Genomic DNA, 22825 nt, shown 5'->3' with positions numbered 1-22825 from the left:
TTATGAATTAGGATATAATCTGAGAGGAATATACCAAACCTTCTTTTTCACTTTCTTTCCAGAATCTGGATCTTTTTCTTCTTTTTCTACTTCAGTGATGAAGTAATCATCCAGGCTTAGAACTCTGGGTGCAGGTCCTCCGAATTCTACCTCCTTATCCTAAGAATCAGATATTTAAGAAAGTTAAAGAGAATTTTATGGAATAAATTAATAAATGTGCACAAAGTTTTTTCTTATGGCTAAATACCACGCAATCTTCTTGTGGTTTCAAATCAAGCTGGGGCAAAAGTATCTGTCTAAGCAGATCAAAATGAGACAGCACCTACCAGATGGGCCAACTAGAGCGGATCAAACAGGAAATACCTGTGTCAACATCACGCTGCTTGTTCAGAAGGCAAGTGGCTAACAAAAGCAAGTGATGCTTTCACTTTTCCATACTCACTCGAATAAGTTTTGCAACATGTGTCTTTCCACTGCCTGGCAATCCTCTCATTATAACAACAATCTGAAACACAATTAAAAAAAAAATCACTTAGTTTTTTTTTTTTCCACAATGAATTGATCTTAGAGTTAACAATGACCTAATATTCTCCAGGAGAGACCATACTATAGGCCATGAAATAAACCTTAATACATTTGAGAGGACAGGAATAATACAAAGCACACCCCTGACCACAATGGAAAGAAATTTAAAAGTTTGGGAAATGCACAAGCATGTAAAAATGAAACACCATACTCTTAAATAACCAATACATCAAAGAAGAAATCAAAACAAAAATCAAAAACTACTTTGAGATTAATAAAAATGAAGACACAACATAAGAAAATGGAAGGACAAACTAAACGTAAAGCAAGAAGGAAGGAAATAATATTGGAGCCAAGGTTATTAAAATAGAGAACAGAAAATTAAAGAAAAATCAATGGAACCAAAAGGTAGTTCTCTGAAGAGCAACAAAATTGACAAACTTTTAGCTAAACTAAGAAACAAGAGATAGGATTCAAATTACTAGAATCAGAAAAAAAAGAGAGGATATGAGTGCCAACCTTACAAAAATTTTAAAAGGGTTATAAAGGACTACTATGAACAACTGCATACCAACAAACTAGATAACTCAGACAAAATGGACCAATTCTTAAGAGAGACACAAGCTACTGAAACAGTCTCAAGAAGAATAGATAACCTGAACAAACCTATGACAAGTGAAGAGACTTAATTAGTAGTCAAAAAACTGCCAACAAGAAACACCCAGGCCCAGATGGCTTCCTCACTGAATTCCAACAAACATTTAAAGAAAAATACCAACTCTTCACAAACACTTTCAGAAAAAAAAAGAATAGGAAGGAACAATTCCCAACTTATTTTATGAGGCCAGTATTTCAAACCAGCATATAATCTGATACCAAACCCAGACAAAGACATCACAAGAAAATTAGGTATCTCTTATGAATATGGATATAAAACTTCACAACAAAATATTACCAAACTGAATCCAGCAACATATAAAAAGAATTACACAACATGATCAAGCAGGATTTATCCCAGAGATACCAATTAATATCTAAAATCTGTTAATGTAACAATACATTATATTAGTACAATAAAAAACAAAAAAATCCCAATGCAGAGAAAGCGTTTAACAAAATCCAACATCCTTTCACGATTAAGAACATTTACCAAATTAGAAATGGAAGGGAACCTCCTCAACTCGTAAAGGACATCAAATGAAAAAGCACAGCTAGCACAGTACTTGATGGTGAAAGACTGAAAGTTTTCTTTCTAACTTCAGGAATAAAACAAGGATGCCCACTCTCACCACATTGATTCAACAGTGAACAACCAGGAAAGAAAAAGAAAAGAGGCATCCAGACTGAAAAGTAAGTAAAATTATCTCCATCTGCAAGATTATATCATCTCACATACAGGAAAACTTCCAAGGAATCCACTAAAAATCTATTAGAACCAACAAATGAGTTCGGCAATGTTGAGCAATATACAATCAATATACAAAAGCCAACTGTATTACAATACAGCTGAGCAAGCCAGGAATGGAATTAAGCCATCCATATCTCTTTTTTTTTGGTGGCCCTGCTGTGTGGCTTGCAGGACCTCAGTTCCCCAACCAGGGACTGAACCTGGGCCATAGCAGTCAAAAGCACTGAATCCTAACCACGGGGCACTTGAGCCATCAACATCAATAACAACATTACACATGAATGGATTTAAGCAATCCAATTAAGAAGCAAAAATTATCAGACTGCTAAAAAACATCATCTAAACAATATGCTGTCTAGAAGGAACATATCTCAGATTGAAAGACACAAATAGATTGAAATTAAAAGAATGGAAAAAGGTATCAGCAACCACAGGAAAGCTGGAGTAACTATACCAATAATAGATGAAATAGACTTTAAAACAGTGACATATATACATACATACATGGAGTTAAACCTCTGATAGAAATCCCAGTATCAGTTTATTTAAATGGAATCTAATTATTTTGCAATACAGGATAAATGTAAGAATGTGTGTATATATATATATAGATATCTGTATCTATGTATCTACCTATCTATATATATATATATATGGAGGTCACCAGGAAAGTAAGTCTAAACTATTCAAGTTCTTCTAATTCTTCCTTTTAAGTTCCATATGCCATAAGACCAAATTCTCTTTTCCCTTCTTCAAAGTGCAATTAATTGAGTTCTTCTTAATTATTTTCTACAATTTTCAACACTTTTTTTTTTTAAATTTTAGAGGATAATCAACACTTTCTTTTTGCCAAGCAATTAAGCTCTAATTTCTTAGTTTCTAAAGGGTAGGCAGTTTATGAGATTTTATGATGATTTGGAGATGGTAAGATGCCTTGAATCTGATATTAATACTATGCCACACATGGGAACAACCTAAATGTTCACTGATGGATGAATGGATAAAGATACATATACACAATGGAATACTACTCAGCTATAAAAAAGAATGAAATAATGCCATGGATGGACCTAGAGATTATTACTAAGTGAAGTCAGTCAGAAAGAGAAAGACAAATACCATTATTATATGACTTATGTGTGGAATCTAAAACATGACACAAATGAATTTATCTATAGTACAGAAACAGACACACATACATAGAGAACAGACCTGTGGTTGCCAAGGTGGGGAATGAGGGAGGACAGATTGAAGTCTGGGATTAGCAGATACAAACTATTATATATAGACTAGATAAACAATAAGGTCCTACTGTATAGAACAGAGGACTATGTTCAATATCCTGTGATTAAACCATAGTGGAAAAGAATATGAAAATATATATCTACACATGTAACTGAATCACTTTGCTATACAGAAGAAATTAACGCAATCTTGCATATCAACTATACTCCAATAAAATAAATTTTTAAAAATTAAAAAAGGAAAAAAAAAACATGTCACAGAAAAGTACAGAAATTCTGTTCAGGATACTAAAAAGACCTATCAGCTTCTGATTTGCAATAAAACTAGTCAACTACATAGGACTCACTCTCTCAGGCCTGCTCTCTCGGCCAGGTGGTTTCAAAATATCATCCACATTCTTAGATTCGGGTTTCTTCTCAACCCGTGGAGCTGGAGGTGGCTGGTGGCTTATTGAAGGAGCTGGCAGGGGCATTCGCTCCTCTGGGTAACTTCTTCGTTCTCCTAGGATGCCAGCAGTTGAACAAGATTACTATTTATACAATTATTTAAAATTTTAATGCTCTCCACTCCTCCTAATATATATATATGTTAATATATATGAGAACGAGTCACCAGCTTAGGAAAACTTCTTCATATAAATAGGTATGAATTTCTAGTTTATTTAAGTCTAATTTATAACAGTGAAAAACTAAAAGCAATCTAAGTGTTCAAAAATAAGAGTCTTACATCTTATTCACTTGATGAACTATCACAGAGCCATCAATATAATAGATTAACATACAGACAAATGTATACAGTATAGTATCAATGAGAACAAGCACAATAAAGAAACTGTATGCAGACTTTGTTTACAACTTCATTAATACGTATGTGAAGAGAGAATGAGAGGAAATATACAAAATTACAATGGCTGTGGTATGGTAGGTAGGCAGTGGGATTATAAGTGATTTTGTTTCTGTCTTCCAATAATCATGTAAAAAAAGCAATTTACATTTTATTTCATTAATTATATGACTCTTTTTGGTGATAATGTTGCCATCTCTGAGAAATCTGTGAGTGTATTTCACTCTGAAAGTTTAAACCCACAGCTACAATCAAAAGCATCTCCTGTAGTTTTCAATTCTCAGCATCTTTATAGTTAGTAAGGCACTAATCTACCTCCAAACATGGATGGTCCTTCATAGGCTGGTCGGTCAGACTTGCGATCATAGGAAGGCCTATCAAACCCTCCTCTTCTGGATGAGGAATGGTCTTTTTTGTCTCGATATGACTGAGTCCTAGAAAGTTTAACAGGAAGTGCTTTGGTAAATAAAAAACATAAGGTGGTCTCTTATAATGCAACACCATTATATGCCCAATTTTCTCTATGGGCAGTTACCATTCATAGTCAATATTTATATTTTATTTTGCTTTTCCATTTAGATCTGCCTTGCATACACACATCCACAGAGCTCACAAACAGCAAAAATTAATTGTTTGCCTATTAACTAAGAAATGACTACAACTTTGTTGACAATACTCTTTCCTCTCTCCATCTCCCATTTAACTCTCTGAAATTCAAGCTTGCAAAACTCAAGAATCGAGTCTCCTGAAAACTGGTACTCTTCCCTCTCCAAATTATACACACACATGCATGAGAAAAATACATCATTTACTAAATTTCCTTTAACTACACTGACTTTTGCCGAACTTAAGTATATGGTAATTTGCACACCCAGCAAAGATAGTTTTCGTGGCATACCTATCATCTCTAGGTCGGCGTTCTCTGTCAAATCGATCCCGGTCATAGTCAATAACACCACGATCCCGGTCTCGATCTCTATGTGTCTCCCGATCCCTTTTGAAATCTCGATGATCTGCCATGACATTGCTTTGACGATCAAAATAAGGCTCACGATCTCTGTCTCTATCATAACGATCTCGTTGGCCTGCATGCTCTGCAAAAACACTTAATTTAAAGTTAAGAACTACATCCCTTTTTTCTGAAATAAAAGCAGAAAAGTACAAATCTAAATTTAGAACTAGTATAAACTGCTGCCCTAAATTCAACTTATGAATCCTTTAGCTATATTAAAGGGAGGCCCAGATAATCTTACCAAAAGGAAAATCATATGATAAATAGGTCCAAAAAGGTTTAAAAATACTGATCTCCCTGGGACCTCTACCTGTTTCAAAAGTTGATCTTTCAGGTAGTGGATCTGGACGCAGAGTTATTCTTTCTCCATAGGGTATCTGTTCAACTTTATTAGTGGATATGTCTGGTAAACAAAAACAAGGATAAAATCACTGTTAAGAGTGAAGCTTAAGGAAGCCAAAGTTGAAGCTAACAACTCCTCTAGAATCCCAAATACAAGTCTGCCATTTTTACTTACCTCGGCCATGGCCATAATCAACAGTCTGCTGCACTGGTGGTGGTTTGGACATGGGTGGCATACCCATAGGCATTGCGCCAGGAGGAGGGATGGAAGGGTGAACAGGTGGGGGTGGTAACACTGGAGCAGATGGAATTGCTGCAGGTTCAGATTTAAATTCCGAATTCAGTCCCTGCTCATCATTTGTATCCCAGAGGCCGTAGAAAGAATCTTCATCCCAGCGTTCTTGTTCCACAGCTGAAGTTTGTGGCTTTATCACTGGAGGAGGAGGTGGTGGAGGAGGAGGGGGGGGTGGCGGTGGCGGTATTGGGATAGGTGGCCTGGTCACAGGAACAGACGATCTTGCTGGTGGAGCAGGCGGTCTTACAATTGAACCTGGTGGCTTACCCATAGGAGGCGGTGGTCTGTAGGACCCTGGAGGCTGGACAACAGGGTAAATGGCTTAATGAATGAGCATACCATCATATGTTCACGTATCAGTAGAAATCTGGTTCTCACTCCACTGAACTTATTCAAACTTCAAAACTTTCTGTACTTTAAAATACACCATCAGGGAGACAATATATGCAAATCATATATTTGACAATGGACTTATATGGAGAATATAAAAATCTTTTATAAGACAATCAAAAAATATGGCCATAAGATTTGCATGTTTTACCAAAAATATGTATGAATGGCCAATACGCCCATGAAAATACGCTTAACATCATTAGTCAGTAGAGAAATGCAAATTAAAACCACAATGAAGTACCATTTCATACCCAATAGAATGGCTATAATTGATGACACAGGCAATAACAAATGATGGCAAGGATGTAAAGAAACACGAAGACACTTAGGACTTCCAGTAAGAATGTAAAATGGTGCAGCCACTTTGGAAAATGTAGATTAGTTATCGCCTGGGACCTGGGGTAGGAATGAGGATTAACTGCAAACTAGCACAAGGGATCTTACTGGGGTGCTGAAAATGTTATACAACTGGATTATGGTGATGGCTGCACAACTTAGTAAATTTACTAAATATCACTGAATTACACACTTAAAGGTCAGGAAGCAACAGTTAGAACTGAACATTGAACAACAGACTGGTTCCAAAAAGGAAAAGGAGTACGTCAAGGCTGTATATTGTCACCCTGCTTGTTTAACTTATATGCAGAGAACATCACGAGAAACGCTAGGCTGGAGAAAGCACAAGCTGGAATCAAGATTGCCGGGAGAAATATCAATAACCTCAGATATGCAGATGACACCACCCTTATGACAGAAAGTGAAGAAGAACTAAAGAGCCTCTTGATGAAAGTGAAAGAGGAAAGAGAAAAAGTTGGCTTAAAGCTCAACATTCAGAAAACTAAGATCATGGCATCTGGTCCCATCACTTCAGGCAGACAGATGGGGAAACAGTGGAAACAGTGGCTGACTTTATTTTTCTGGGCTCCAAAATCACTGCAGATGGTGACTGCAGCCATGAAACTAAAAGACCCTTACTCCTTGGAAGGAAAGTTATGACCAACCTAGACAGCATATTAGAAAGCAGAGACATTACTTTGCCAACAAAGGTCCATCTAGTCAAGGCTATGGTTTTTCCAGTGGTCATGTATGGATGTGAGAGTTGGACTATAAAGAAAGCTGAGCGCTGAAGAATTGATGCTTTTGAACTGTGGTGTTGGAGAAGACTCTTAAGAGTCCCTTGGACTGAAAGGCGATCCAACCAGTCCATCCTAAAGATTAGTCCTGGGTGTTCATTGGAAGGACTAATGTTGAAGCTGAAACTCCAGTACTTTGGCCACCTGATGTGAAGAAGTGACTCATTGGAAAAGTCCCTGATGCTGGGAAAGATTGAGGGCAGGAGGAGAAGGGGACGACAGAGGATGAGATGGCTGGATGTCATCACCGACTCGATGGACATGGGTGTGGGTGGACTCAAGGAGTTAGTGATGGGCAGGGAGGCCTGGAGTGCTGCAGTCCATGCAGTAGCAAAGAGTCGGACACAACTGAGCGACTGAACTGAACTGAACATACTTAAAAATGGACAAATTAGATGTATGTAATTTATACCTCAATTAGGTTGGTTTACAACAGGGGAAAAAAAAAAACTGCCCTCAAAACTATCACCTCCCCCCTCCCTCTGCAATGAACCACCCTCTTTTTCTTCTTCCAGAAAATTTAGGGTGGTAGTCAATTTGAAGTGGCTGACCTCAAACCTACTAAATTTCTATGGGAGAGGTTCTGGCGTTGGTTTAAAACAAACAAAACAAAACCTCCATGTGTAATTCTCATGTTCACCCCTTGGTTTAAGAATCTCTGCTACAAACTCTCTCTCCACTCTAGTGACCTATCTCCTCTACAAAAATAGTGAACTTCCAGTGAGAGAAACAAACTCTAGCTAGCTCCCTCACTTCTCTCCAGTTCATCTAGTTGACAACAGCTGTCTGTGGCAACACACGACATCAGTGATGGGAAATGACAAAACAAAGAGACCAAACGGACATTGAGCATCCTCTCTGACAAGCACCGAATGTCTGCTGAAACGTGTATTATGGAAACAGTAGAATCTCTGGGCAGATAGGTCCCATCTACTTAATACTGAAACCCAACTGTCAAATTTTATTTTAATCTTTGCAAGTAATCTCTGATTTGAATACTTTTTATCCATTTAGTTCTGTGTTTCTGCTTTGTTTGTTCTATCGACAAACACACTGACGGTTACTTCAGGCCCTGGAGAGTCAATGATGCACATTACTTACATATTTCCTCATACACAGGCTGTGCTTTAAAAACAAACTTTTTGAGTAGCAAAATTACATTTTGGCTAATATGTTAGGAATATTATTTAACAAGAGGCCAATACAGGCTAGAGTTAGGGACAAATGACTACTACCTAAAGATAAATTTTAGATTATGGCACTTTAAACTGTGTTAGAAAATGCTTTTGTATGACAAAGCTACTGCATCTGGAGCACAGCTGTCCAGACATGTTGTGCGTATCTTAGGAACTCTTTGGACTATAAGTAAAAAGTGTTTTCTTCATAGTACCCAGTGATAGCAACACATACATCTGTGAAAAGCAAAACACCCCTACAGTACTTACATTAGAGAGGATTAATATCTATACCATAAATTCATAAGAAAAACCTGAAGAGTCAAATAGATAATAAAAATAGGATTTTTTTTTTACAAGAAATGTAATTAACAAATACTGGAAAATATTCATGTTCACTAATTATCAAAACTACCAAACATATTGTAACATTTTATTAAACTAGTCAATCTACCAAAAATATTAAGTAGCTGATGCTTGCAAGGCTACAACATAGCTTTAGAGAGCTGTTGGCTACATTACGGGAATCATTAAAAATGTCCTTGTTCTGTAGTCATTAAAAGGATCTACTTTAGGAATTTAAAAGTACTTTTAAGAGGATACCTAAAATAAGCATTTGAAGCATAATGCATTGTGGTTTGTAGAAAAAAAGAATGCAGATGTAAGCTTATATGTATAGAATGGGTAAACAACAAGGTGCTACTGTACAGCACAGAGAACTATTCAATATACAAACCATAACACAAAAGAAAATTTTAAAATGTATGTATGTGGGTGTATATATATATGTATACATATATATACACACATGTATATATACGAATCACTTTGCTACACAGCAGATACTAACACATTGTAAATCAACTATACTTCAATAAAAAATACTAAAACTATTATGAATTTGATACAAAGACATTCATTAACATTGCATTAATAAGAGTAGATTAGAAACAAAGGTCTAACAGAAACAGAATAGTTTTAATAAACTATTATGCATCAAAAATATAAAGCATGTAGCAAAACATTAAGATGTTTATGATTTATCGAGTAAATAAAGCAGAAATGTGGATTTATAATCTACAGCTTCTACTGTTTGCTAAGAGATACAAAGATAAAAGACATAGTGTTCCTATCCTTATGAAGAACAGGCAAAATAAGACAGAAGGCAAGACAGGCAAGAAAACAATCAAAATACAGGACGATAAGCGTTCTGGCAGAGAACTTAATCACATGACTCTTTAACATAACTTCACTGCCTGAACTGGGGCATGATGTTCTATCCCTTTCCTTAGCTAAGGACTAGTAGTCTGAAGAGGTAGGGAGACTAGGAAGCTCACATGAGCAGGGCTCACAGGGAAACCTTGTACTGGCCAGATGAAAAACAGGACTATTTGAACAAAAAGGATTACCAAGAAAATACTACAATTTTATGAACACAGAGCCATATATACAGTTCGGATGTGCTTGGTGTATTTAAACTGTAAGGGGAAAAGCATTTCTGTCACACTTCCGACCATACTCGTAACATTCTCAAAGGTCCATCACCATTAGTGTTTTTCACTTTTCCAAATTTTCATTTTTTACAGAGGAAAATTCTACTTATTGTAAACAACAACAACAACAAAAAATCAAACAACATACAAACATACAAAGTAAGAACCATTTCATTTTTCTGAGTATATTATTTTCCCATACCGGATACAATCCAGGTCTTGAAGGTGTATTCTGTAATCTTGAATCCTGTGGTGGTAGATGGTCAGGCATTTGTGGCTCAGACCCATAGTCTTTCATCTTTTGAAGCTGTTCTTTCTGTTCTCTGTAAACAAATAAAATTGCCGTTGTATTTAATGCATGTGTTCTCTGTTCCTAAATAACTATAATTAATATCAAAAAACAAAAAAGGAAACTAAAAACCTTGTTTCAAACTCTCTAGAGTACCCATAAAACATCTCCAGGGTAATACTTTTTTGTCTTTACGAGCTAACTTATCAGTCATCTACAACCTATAAATAATGATAAGTTACTGAAGGTCTAGAAGGGATTGATTCTAGAACCTGCCTCTTTAGTCTATTTTAGTATCTCACCTACTTGTCATGTTTTTCATTCATCCAACCAAAATCTCTTGCTGATTTTTTTTTGTTCAGTAGTCTTTAGGTAAGTGGTTGAAAAATGGTGGCACATGGGCCAAATGTATTTGGATATATATGAATACACAAAAAGCCTTTTTACAATTTGGCTTTCATTATCAGTTTTAAAAATCTGTGCTAGCTGACACTATTTACAAAGCAAAAAAATACATATTTTTCAATATAAATTCAAACTTTAAAGCAATTTGTAAACACTGGGCCTACACTCCCACATGCCAGCAATCAGCTCAGTGGAGTGGTGGCTGCCCGCCTTAGATGAAGCGCTTTGCTACAATCCTCACACTCAGGAGTTATACTGGCCCACTTTCACTCATTTTAGTTACCTGCCTGGTTCTTGTGGGCATTTTAGTTTAAGGCCCCTCTTGTATATGGTGAGAACAATGGTTAGCCTATACCTTTAAAAACAACACTTCATGTTCCTAAAGAGTAGTTATGTAACTCTTCAAGATTCTCTTTAAATGGCTGGTCAAATTCCTTTCACTTTGTCTTACACCCACAATAAACACATACAACATCTACCACAACCTCTTCAGACCTTTTACAATTTTCTTCCTACCTTTTTGCAAAGTGTAATGACCCAAGTGAACACAAAGTAAGGGTCAAGTGTAAGAAAAAGATTACTTTCTGTCTCATGTAACTCATATTATGACTTTCCTGACACAACATGGCTGACTTGTATTCAACTGTGACCATTATTATCCATCACTTCACATATTTTGTTTAATTATGTGGCCTAGAAAGAGCTTTTAAAAAGGAATGATGAAGTAACTTTTATCCAGCATTTCTATACAAAGCAGTAATGGATGAAAAAGAAATTTCAAAAAGGAAAGAAACCTTAGTAACTGAGTAACATCAATCAGCTTAGTGCTCTCCATAAACAAAAAAGACTTTAAAGTTGGACCAACTTCAAATTGTAGGTTTACCAATTCTAGTAGCCAAGTGGTACTCTCTTGAGTCTTAGTGAAGCGAGACAACTACTACTTATCTTTGCAGTCCTTTGAGATAAGGATTTGAAATAGGAGGATTGAGACAATAACACAGTAAATTATCAGCACAGTGCCAGCACACAGTAGGTGTTAAAGGTATCCATAATTTAAAGGTGAAAATAGTAGTAGCTAAGTGTTTCATAACATGCTTTCTACATCTTCATGGGCAATCTGGAAAAGTCAAATCCCTTAGAGCGTATCTTCTGTAGACCACAGAAATTTGTTGTGTTGCCTGAGGCATCTGATTTTTCATTTTATATGTATTTTTCCTCATCATACTTTCCCAGTCATAAAGCTTCAGCTATAGTTTTAATTGGCATAATCCACAAATATAGACCAGAATTGAAAAACCAAAGAAACACAATACACTGGTATATATAAAAGACTAACCATTAATTTATTTTTGCAAAACTTTGCTAATTCCTAAGAAATCATTCAAAAAGTAATTTCTCATTGTAATCTGTCAGTGACTCCTAAATTCTTCTCTCAAGATATAGTTGGTGTAAGGATTAAATGAATCAATACATACAAAGCACTTGGTACAGTCCCTGGTAGATAGCAAACATGCAATAAATGTTAACCTTTATTATTACTGCTACTAATGGGAAGTGTTAAGTAGATACCTATACATAGGTGATTGTAAATCAAGAAATCTAAATTCTATTCTCCATTCCACAAAGAAAATATTTGATTATATAGAAACAAGTAACAACCTCAAGCAGAGACAGCTGCTTCTGGTTATAATGAAAGATAAAACATTCCCACAAGAAAGAATCAATGGTTAGACAAATCTGAGGCTGCTTCCAGGTAAACCATTCTTAGCTTCAAAAGAGAAAAAATGTAAATCCTTCCACCACTTTCCAAAGTTATACCAAAGATTAGTGAATATGAAGTCTATCAGATCTAGTAACAAAGAGGGGGGAATAAAGGACTTTACATATGAGCTCTGTGAAACCCAGAGTACCGGACAGTTGAAGTCTGAGCTTGACATAATCACAGGCATGACATGTCAGCAACATATCTACAGAAGTCAAGAATGGCTACCAAATTTTCATTTTTCAGGACCTAAGTTTATAATTAACACAGTTCCTAAACACCCATCCTGCCCTAAAATAGCACTCAATGACTAGAAATTAAAATTATGTGGTAAGAACTTGAAGTAAAATGATTCTATTCAAATATATCACATCATTTTAAAAAGAGAAGTATGCATGTGGCTTGTTCTAGAAGAAATGATCTTAAGTAGTCAACTTACCGAAGCATTTTCAGCTCTTGTGCAGCTTTCAGAATGATTTCATGCTGCCTCTGACTGAGAACCATTACCCCTCCAAGGCCTTGGTCAGAGTCTAAGTTTGCATCCGACCCCATCATTTCAGAAGAATGATGTGAGGGCATATGTTCCGCCATGGGGGAATGTCTATCCACATCAGATGGGTACCATCTGTCTGACAATCGTTCTCTTTCCCAGTCCATTCTGTCAGGAATATAATCTCGCTTTTCCCGCCAGGCATCTCCTCTTTCTGGATACTCTCGGATCCTCAACTCACCCCTATCACGGAAATCTCGATCATACCCATGGTCTCGGTTTCTTTCTTCTCTCCATCTATCATCCCGGTATCTATCCATAGGTGGGAGAGGTGGGAGGGGTGGTAAAGGTGGAAGAGATGGAATATCTCGTTCACGAAACTGCGATTCTTGTTCATCCAGTGGTCTCCCATAATCTCCGTCCCACTCATTATCCAAATTTCTATCATACATATCCATAGGTCTTCCGATGCGGTCCACATCCCTGTCCATGTCCCTGTCCATTTCCCTGTTGTAGTCCTCATCCATATCCTGCTCTCTCTCCCAATCATCCCACCAAGGGCCTCGTCTATCTCCGTCATGAGATCGAGCTGGGGCTGAAAACCTGTCCTCTCTGTTATATGGATCTAGAGTATCATCTTGATAGTCATGTTCACATTCTCTCCAGTATCTTTCTCTATCCCAATCATCAAGTCTTTCTCGTTCCATTGGAGCATTTCTACCATCTAATGGGAACTCTTCATGCCCTCTCTCTTCTCCATGGTTCCAAGGAGCCCTAGGAGGCTCATCTCGGTGATATGGGTACATTTTTTCCCCACCGTCTCCTGGTTCTGGTCTAAATGGACCTCTGTCACGACCAAATTCTGGTCTTCCCAGTCCCCTCTCCCGACCACCAGGCCCTCGAGGTAGTCCCCTCTCCCTGCTCCCAGCTCTTCGGGGTGGCACTCTCTCTCTACTCCCAGGTCTTCGAGGGGGTCCTCTTTCCTGACTGCCAGCCCTCCGGAGTGGTCCCCTTTCTCGACTGCCAGCTCTACCTCTGTCCTGGCTGCCTTGCAGACCACCTGGCACTTTCTCCCGACTGCTTCCTGGCCTCACCAGCCCTCTGTCCCGGCTGCCTTCTCCTCTGCTCATCTTCTCTCGACTGTCTTCTCTTCTACCCATCATTTTATCACGAAAGTCTTCTTGCTTGATCAACCCTGGGCCGTGGCTAATTGCCTGGCCTCGATCTCTACTGACTAGTCCTTTATCCCGTGTGTCTTCCATTCTGCTTTGCCCAGGACCTCTGTAAGATGAGCTGCTGCCTTGATTGCCTTCTAATCTATTGTCTCTGTTATCTGGCCGAGGTAGCCCTTTATCTTGGTTGTTTTCTGAATGGGGCAGACCAATACCCAAAGGTTTAAAATCATTATCTGCAGTTAGTGATGATGATGTTGCTACCGCTGTTCCTCCCTCCATCCCCCCGGGTTTTGAGGGAAAAGTAGATTGAGAAGGTACAGCTTTATTTGCAAGGGGTACAGGCTGAGTAACAGCTTGGGCTTTGTCCATTTGAGTCTCCATACTTTGAGAATTCTGGTCCCAATCAGAAGGCTCTATGGGCCCTTCCAAGACTTCGCTTTTAGGTGGCTCTTGCTGAGAGTCGCTTAGATTCTCATTTGACTGAGCCGCCTTGGCATCCTTTACATCTGCAGCAATGGGAAATGTAGCTGATTGCATTTTAAAATTCTTCTGCTGGTTACTACTGGTGTCTGCTAATGGTTCTTTGTTTCCTGGTTCTGCTTGTGACTTAGGTTGCTGCTGATGTTGCTGTCCAAAAGTTGGTTTAGGGCCTTTCCACTGTGGTCCACTCTGTCGAGGACTGAGGGATGTATTGGGGGTAATATAGAACTGAGATGCTGGCCCCCGGGGAATCATTCCCCATTTGCTTTTAGTGCCCTCTGCTGGGTGACCTTCATATCTGGGTCTTGGCCCATCGGGGCGATTTCCTTCAAAACGAGGCCCTTTGGGTCTCGGTCCTTCACACCTTGACCCTAAATCCTCAAATCTTCGAGGACCATCAAATCTACAAGTAAAACAAAAGATATTACTCAAGACAGTAAAGCAGAAAAAAAATTTTTTTCCATGTAAAAATATTTAAGGCAGTCTTGCCTTAGAATTTTTTTACAAAAATGACTGTTAGTCATTAAACAAATCCTGAGATACCAATATCTTAGAACCATTATGTTAAGGTGGCAGAGCTCAGAAGGTCTTAGGACAAATCTCCTGCAGCAAGTCACTGATATACTGAATTGTTAAAAAGCAATGATTAATATTGTGCCTTAATAGAAAAGTCCACTCATTTCAAACAGGGAAAAAAAAAAAAGTCCCATAGCTAATTCTGAGAGTACTTTTAGAGTTAAATTATAACTAAAAACTAAAAATGAAACAATTAGCAATGTAACATAGGATGAGTATAAATATTGTTGGAGCTAACATTATCATCTTGACTAACTGACAAAAGTTTAAAAAACAGCAGCCAGCTATGTCTTAAGAGCATGCCCCAACATTTAAAAATCTGGACCAAGATATTCTGCTATGGACCCACTTGCACATTTGATAAATATTTAGCATATATCCTCTGTCAAGTACTACGCTAAATCCAAGAGATAAAAGAATAAAATGTGTTCTTTGCCCTCAAAGGGCTTACAACCTAAGAAAAAGAATCTAAGTGTAAATAACTGCCAAAAGATGCAATGACTAACATCTATCTGCATATAATAAGGACAATAGAGGAGAGAATGGTCAATTCTACGAGAGTGAAGGTGGTGCTGTCCAGTAAAGGCTTTCTATAATAGAAGATGCTTTAGTTAACTCTTGAGAAACAAATTCTCAGAGACCAGGTTAACAGAGAGTACTGGAGGTGATGCAAGTGGGTGGCAAGGACGTCTCAGGCTAAGGAAGTATTATGAGGAAAAGCAGAGAAACACCTACCAGCATAGCATGTTTGGAAGTGCAAACAGTTCGGCATGGCTGAAGGAAAGAGGAGACAAGGTCTAGGACAGCCGGGAAAGAAGGAGGGGAAAAGTAGCACACTGAGAGATAAGGTAAAGGGACAGGCAAGGGTCAACTTCCAGAAGATCCTGTATACCTCAGGGCCACAGACTACTGGCACTCCTCCAATATGCATTTCCATTTTTCTTACTGTAATTGAACCTCTCCATTTTTAGCAAGACATAAGGATAGCCAGACTAAAGACTCTCTTTCCCAAACTCTCTTGCAGGGAGAACTTGCAGCCATGTTCTGGCCAATGAGCTGAGAGTGAAAATGATTTACCCATCCTTCTGGGTGGTAAACTTAAAGGGAAGAACACATTCTTCTCTTCACCATATTCTCTTTTTCATGCTGGCTCTGATACAGTGGTGGGGCATCCTGAACCATGTAGATATGGACCACGTACTAAGAGACGGTAAAGTAACAAATGAGAAGGAATCTGGATTCCTGACACTGTAGAGTCACCACATAAGTCCTGAAAGAGAACAAACCTCCAACTTGTTAAAGCCATGTGACTTTGGATCTCTGTTATAACAGATGAATTAACCTGGCTTCCCAGGTGGCGTGAGTGCTAAAGAACCTGCCTGCCAATGCAGGAGACATAAGAGACGCGGGAAGATCCCCCGGAGGAGGGCATGGCAATCCACTCCAGTATTTTTGCCACGGGAGAATCCCTGTAGACTGTAGTGTCCATGGGGTTGCAGAGTTGGACATGATTGAAGTGACTGAGCTTGCACAAAGAGTTAGAAATTACCTTAAGCACTCAGAGACACTAAATATCTTATTTTTTAAAAGATTGCTCTAGCAGAAAAGTAGCAGATAGATAAATGGGAAAAGTTGACGGTACACTGTCTCTATAGTCTATGTAAGTGAAGGTGAAGTCTGTTCTAAGATGGTGACTGATATGAGGATGAAAAGGAGGAGATTAAAGTGAGAGATGTGAAGGAAGGTAAAGCTGATAAATTTTCTAACAGGTGCCATTTAAAATACTGAAAAAGGAAGAACTAGGATGGTTCCAAGGTTTCTGGCTGAGGTGATAGTGATGCCTTTCATGCCTCTAAAGAGAAATAGAAGGGTTTTTCTTTCATTTGTTAGGGAAATAAATGAGAGTAATAAATTCAGTTTCAGCAAAATATTTACTTCCTATCCCTGTGATGTTAAGCTTTGCTGATCTGGAAGTCTTAGTTTCAAAGGGAGTTTCAAATGCTTCTATTGGGGGACACAACAATGACTCTGTTAAAATTTCAGTTCAGACTGCCATCTGGACACTTCAGGTTCTGAATCGACAGGCAAACAAGGGAGTCATTACTGTACTGGCTGGGGTGATTAATACTGTCTGTCAAGGGGAAACTGGGGTACTTTCTACACAATGAGGGTGAGGGTATGTCTGGAATGGAGGAGATCCTCCAGGACACTCCTTACTACCTTCCATGTCCTATGACTAAAGTCAAGACAAAACTACAATTACTCAATCCAGGCAGGGCTGAGAATACCTTAGACCTTTCAAGAATGAAAGTTTGGGACACTTCACCAGGCAGGGAATCTGGACAAGCTGAGGTGCTCGCTGAGAGCAAAGAGAATATGGATTAAGTAGAGAAAGAACGTAGTTATAAACACCAACTGAAATTACATGACCAGTTGCAGAAATACGGGCTGTGATAGAGTAGTTCTTCCTTAACATTTGCTATGAAATGTTTAAATATATACACTAATAAATATATATTTATTAGTCAAATATTTCTGATTCTTCTTCCTTATCATCTAACATAAGATGTATTAGTACTAGCTAGCTTTATATCTCAGAATTTCAGATACAGACTATCAAAGAGGGGATGTGAGCCAGCTAGGGAGAACAAAGTCGATTTCCCCAAAAACAGAAAAAACAGAGACTTTATCATCTTTTCTGGGAAAATGGTTAGAAAGTTTTTGGTTGTCCAGGGATAAACATTTCATGTTAGATACAAAATCCCCCCCACCCCGTGAACCACTCTAACCAGAAACACAGAAGCAAGAGAACTCTGGGAAATGTACTTCAGCCCAGTCAAGCTGACAGAGTCATCACAAGGAATTTAAAAATGCATAAACTCACTATAAACAGAGAGAAGGGGCCACCGGCAGATGAGAATTTTGTTTTTAAACTCTGGACAACAAAGAACAAACATGAGTGGTAACACATGGAGCAAGAAGAAGCTGCAGTTTAGAGTGCTGGGGCAGAGGAGGATACAATCAAAACGGGGCTGGCTTGCCCACAGAAACCCGGGGAGGGTCGGGATTCTCAGATGCCAGGGATGCTGGAGAAAAGACTAGGTAAGACTTGGGGCTAAAATGATGCAAATTAAAATCCATATTCTAAACCATCGATCAGCCATTCCCTGGGCTTGAACTGTCTCTAAATGCCTGAATTTGAGGATTGCCTAGCATTAGCAGACAATCCTCTGGCCTATCTCCTACAGCAAAGTCTGACAACTGATGAGTCCCCTCCACATGCATAAACAGCTCCCCATCAGTTTCACTGTCTCCCTCTCTTAAGTATAAATGGACAACTAAAGATCACCATATATTTGAGGAATGCCTCCAAAATGAAAGGAAGAGAATATGGATCTGGAAGAAAGAGCAATAATGCAAAAAAGCAGAAGAGAACTTAAAAAAAAAAAAAAAAGAAAAACTCTAAAGTTAGTATCCTCAGAGAGAATTCTTAAGATATAGTATCAGGAAATCAAGAACAATTTGCTATATGTAAAAAGGATCAGAACCAGAAGAACTATAGAAATTATATAATTCTCAAAATAAAAAGGCAATAAAAGGACCAGAAGTATCTCAGAAAGTCTAACAAAATGAGAGAGAACAGAAAGAAACATAGCAGGTTCAAAATCCTACAAATGAGAAGTTCCAGAAAAAGAAAAACAGAAAACAAGAGAAAAAAATAAAGAAAGAAATGAAGAAATAGGACAAAGAAATTTCCCAGCGTTAGTCTCTAATTTCTAGATGGAAAGGGCCCAGTTCACTAAGTATCCAGTACAGTTAATAATACTGAACAAATAAAAGCCACTATAAAATATCAAAATAATGAAGATTAAATAAAAATTTTCTAGTAGTAGGGAGAAACCATCTAAAAAGGAAATTAATCAGAACAGCACAACAGTTATACTAGGTAACAGAAGAAAAGAAAATGCTTGCTGATCCTAAACACTGATCCTAAATTATGTTCAACTTCAATGGACATGAGTTTGAGTAAATTCCAGGAGTTGGTGATGGACAGGGAGGCCTGGCGTGCTGCAGGCCATGGGGTCACGAAGAGTCAGACACGACTGAGCAACTGAACTGAACTGAAAACTATTAAATAGTATGGTACTGGTACAAAAACACACATATCAATGGAACAGAAGAGAGAGCCCCAAAACAAACCCAGGCGCATGCAGTCAACTAATTCATGACAAAGGAGCCAAGAATATACAATGGAGATAGGATAGTCTCTTAAATAAATGTTACTGGGAACAGAAAGCCACATGCAAAAGAATGAAACTGGACTACTACCGTATATCATACACAAAAATTAACTCAAAATGGATGAAAGACAAGTGTAAGACCTGAAATCATGAAACTTCTAGAACAAACAAAAGGCAGTAAGCTCCTTGACACAGGTCTTGGCGATAATTTTTTGATTCTAAACATCAAAAGCAAAGAAACGAAAGCAGGACTACATCAAAAAGTACGACTGCATCAAACTAAAAAGCTTCTGCACAGTGAAGCAAACCATCAATAAAATGAAAAGGCAGCCTACTGAATGGTAGAGAATATTTGCAAATCATGTATCTGACAGGCTTCCCTGGTGGCTCAGCTGGTAAAGAGTCTGCCTACAAAGTGGGAGATTTGGGTTTGATCCCCCTTCCTAGAGAAGGAAATGGCAACCCACTCCAGTATTCTTGCCTGGGAAATTCCATGGATGGAGGAGCCTGACAGACTACAGTTCATGGAATCATAAAGAGTCGGACACAACTGAGCAAGTTCATGTATCTGATAAGGGGCTAATTCCAAAATATAAAAAGAACTCATACAACTCAATAGCAAAACATGAAACAACCAGATTTTAAAATGAGCAGAAGACCTAAACAGACATTTTTCCAAAGCACACACACAGATGGCCAATAGGTACATGAAAAGATGCCCTATATCAGTAACGGAAATGCAAATCAAAACCACAATGAGATGCTACTTCACACTTGTTAGAAAGGCTATTGTCAAAAAGACTAGAAATAACAAGTGTTGGTAAGGATACAGAGAAAAGGGAACCTTTGTGCACTGTTGGTAGGAATGTAAATTGGTGTAGCTACTATGGAAAACAGCATGGAGGCTCTTCAAAAAACTAAAAATAGAATTATCATATGACCCAGCAATTCCATGTCTGGGTATTTACTGGAGAAGAAAACGAAAAAACTAACCAAAAAGATCCATGCCCCTTGGCCCCCTGCCATGTTCACTGCAGCATTACTTACAATAACCAAGATATGGAAACAACTTAAGTGTCCACTGATGAATGAATGGACAAAGAAGATGCAGCATATACACTGGAGGAATGTTACAAGAATGAAATCTTGCCACTTGTGACAATGTAAATGGACCACCAGGGAATTATGCTAACTAAGTTAAATAAGTCAGAGAAAGGCATACCATATGACCTCTCTTAGATGTGGAATCTTAGAAAAAAATTTAATTAAAAAAACCAAGCTCTTAGATACAGAGAACACACTGATAGTTGCCAGAGGTGGGGTGTGGGAGGTGGGAAAATGGTAAACTTTTTATTTTCTTTTGTTTTTTAGTTTAAATAAATTATAATAAAATATATTCAACCTCAACTTATATATTCAAATTATTAATCAAGTGTGAGATTAGATTAAAACATTTTCAGGCATACAAGGGTTCAGGGAACTTACTTCCAACCCACAATTTTTTAGTTAATTGAACAAGCACTCACTAAACCACAAACAGAAAGCCATGAGACTCAACAAACCGTAAATCCAATCTAGAATAACAGTCAAAGGAAATGATGGAATAATATCCATATGACAGATCTTCAGAGCAGCCAACCACCCCAGGTAGAAGCAAGAGGATGCATGAATTTGGGAGAGAGATCTCAAGAGAAAAAAATGTCGCTTTTGGGACTGGAGTTAAGAGGATTATTTTAAAGATGTTGCAAGAACAGCAACTGGAAATTCTAAAAAAAAAAAAAAGGTTATTACACTAAAGAAAATGTAATCACAGCATACTGCTTACCTCTATGAACAACATTACTTACTGATTTATTTAAAAATGATATAAATATGTTGGGCAGATGGGGTTACAGAATAGTATAAGAACTAAATTTTACCTATCAGAACAAGAAGTAAATAAGTAGTATCTAAAACGTATGAATGACAAAAGGAACAGCACATTCTTTAGTAACATGAGGTAATTACCAAAAGAAATAGCTGAAGAATTAGAAGCTGTCCTTAGGAAACACATCATGTGGAGCAGTGGGCAGTTATTTCTCTTGATTTTTAAAAAAATCATATGTATGTATCATTTTGATTAAAATTGTATGTCTTTAACAGACACACAAAGAGTGTTAGCTTTAACCAGGAAAAGGGCTTCTTCTGAGACCACAAGAACAATGAGGATGGCAACTTAAGTAGTGGTAAGGCAGAGAAGTAAGTTTCATTGGGCCTGAAAGCCTTGATTCTCTCTCTGGGGCAGGGAGGAAAATTAAGGATACAAAGAGAAATAATGTTTGCTGAGACAGAGAAGGCAGCATTAGCACAGAATGTCTATGCACAATAGTGAAGGCTTGACACAGCTATTGTTGGACAAAGGGGAAAGGAGCTGACCAAATGCCTGTCAAAGGTACACTGCAGAAAGTACAGGTTAGGACTCCACGCTTCTACTTTGATCCCTGGTCGGGGAACTAATATCCCACAAGCTGCATGGCCCAGCCAAAAAACAGTATGTCTCAATGCTAAGGATAGAGACCACATATTTATGAAGGAAAAAAGTATGCCATTTCAGGCTTTGTGATGATTTGGTTCCTTTTCTTGAAGTCACATTCATTAATTTATTAAAGAGCCTAGAATAACACGTTAGGCCATTAAAGATGTGTAAAAATCATCTGTTCTGTATTCAATTCAGGAATTATTAGTTCCTATCAGTGGTAAGAGAAGACGATACACAATACATAAATCAGTATAAGAACATTCTTTCATATGTTAGGTAGTATTATAATCAACTTCAGAATATGAATGAACTACTTTCTAACTAAACTGTGAATGCCCTGAGAATTTTACCCATAACTGAGATATTTGGCATATGCAACATTTATCAAACACCTACTAATTGTCAAGTATTGTGTTAGTGCTGTAAATAAATTGATACCTAAAGGCAAGGAGTTCAGAGTCCGTAAGAAGAATGAGACAGGTAAATCAACAATCAGAACAGAATTTGATAAATATGGGGGCATGTTGGTCTTGCTCACTGAAATATTCTCAATGTCTGACTCACTGAAGGTTCTCAACACATCAACTGTAGAAGTCCCATCCCCAGGGCAGGAAAAACAGGAATCGATAAAGCAAAAGATGACAGAAAAGGGATTACGAACAAAGAGCAGAGCACATGCAAAGGCCAGAGGAAAGGATAAAGGAGGCAGGAAGCACTAAAAGGTGTGAAGATAAAGAAATGAACAAGGCAGAAGAGCTGTAAAAGGTAATGAAATCACTTCTGTAAACCTCACACCTGCATATATAATACGGTGTCCATGAAAGGGGAGGGTGTTTTGCTTTCACATTAAATTGCTGACCAGTAGCCAAGGATCATCATTTTATTTTTATTTTGGTGGTCAGAAATATGTTAAACCAACTGAAATGGTTGGCAACCATTAATAGTTATCAATACTGCACTTGAAATTTTTCAAAGTTCAAGGATGTTACAAAATGTCACACTATCACAAACCTTTTTAATTTATA

At 37.9% G+C, this 22825-nt stretch overlaps 1 protein-coding gene across 4 annotated transcripts in view; it reads right to left on the bottom strand.

Moving 5' to 3' along the window:
• YLPM1 (YLP motif containing 1) overlaps positions 1-22825 on the bottom strand; it is a 66526-nt gene that overhangs the window by 18452 nt on the left and 25249 nt on the right. For 2 of the 4 annotated variants that reach the window (XR_014059276.1, XR_014059277.1), the window contains exons 5-13: positions 12760-14868; positions 10067-10187; positions 5551-5971; positions 5344-5436; positions 4920-5115; positions 4337-4455; positions 3525-3679; positions 443-505; positions 35-159 (exon numbers count right to left, since the gene is read on the bottom strand). Coding sequence is in view for 1 of the 4 variants with exons in the window: in XM_081509207.1 (XP_081365333.1) it covers positions 40-159; positions 443-505; positions 3525-3679; positions 4337-4455; positions 4920-5115; positions 5344-5436; positions 5551-5971; positions 10067-10187; positions 12760-14868 (3397 nt within the window). In the remaining 3 variants the exon portion in view is untranslated. The remainder of the gene's footprint in view (positions 1-34; positions 160-442; positions 506-3524; positions 3680-4336; positions 4456-4919; positions 5116-5343; positions 5437-5550; positions 5972-10066; positions 10188-12759; positions 14869-22825) is intronic. The other 2 variants (XR_014059275.1, XM_081509207.1) reach the window with 1 other exon arrangement.

This window comes from Giraffa tippelskirchi, chromosome 7, assembly GCF_054371585.1.
Source record: "Giraffa tippelskirchi isolate mGirTip1 chromosome 7, T2T-mGirTip1v1.2.pri, whole genome shotgun sequence".
In the NCBI taxonomy this organism is placed as follows: domain Eukaryota; kingdom Metazoa; phylum Chordata; class Mammalia; order Artiodactyla; family Giraffidae; genus Giraffa; species Giraffa tippelskirchi.
The sequence above is the reverse complement of the archived record's forward strand: the minus strand, read 5'-3'. Positions and strand labels throughout refer to the sequence as shown.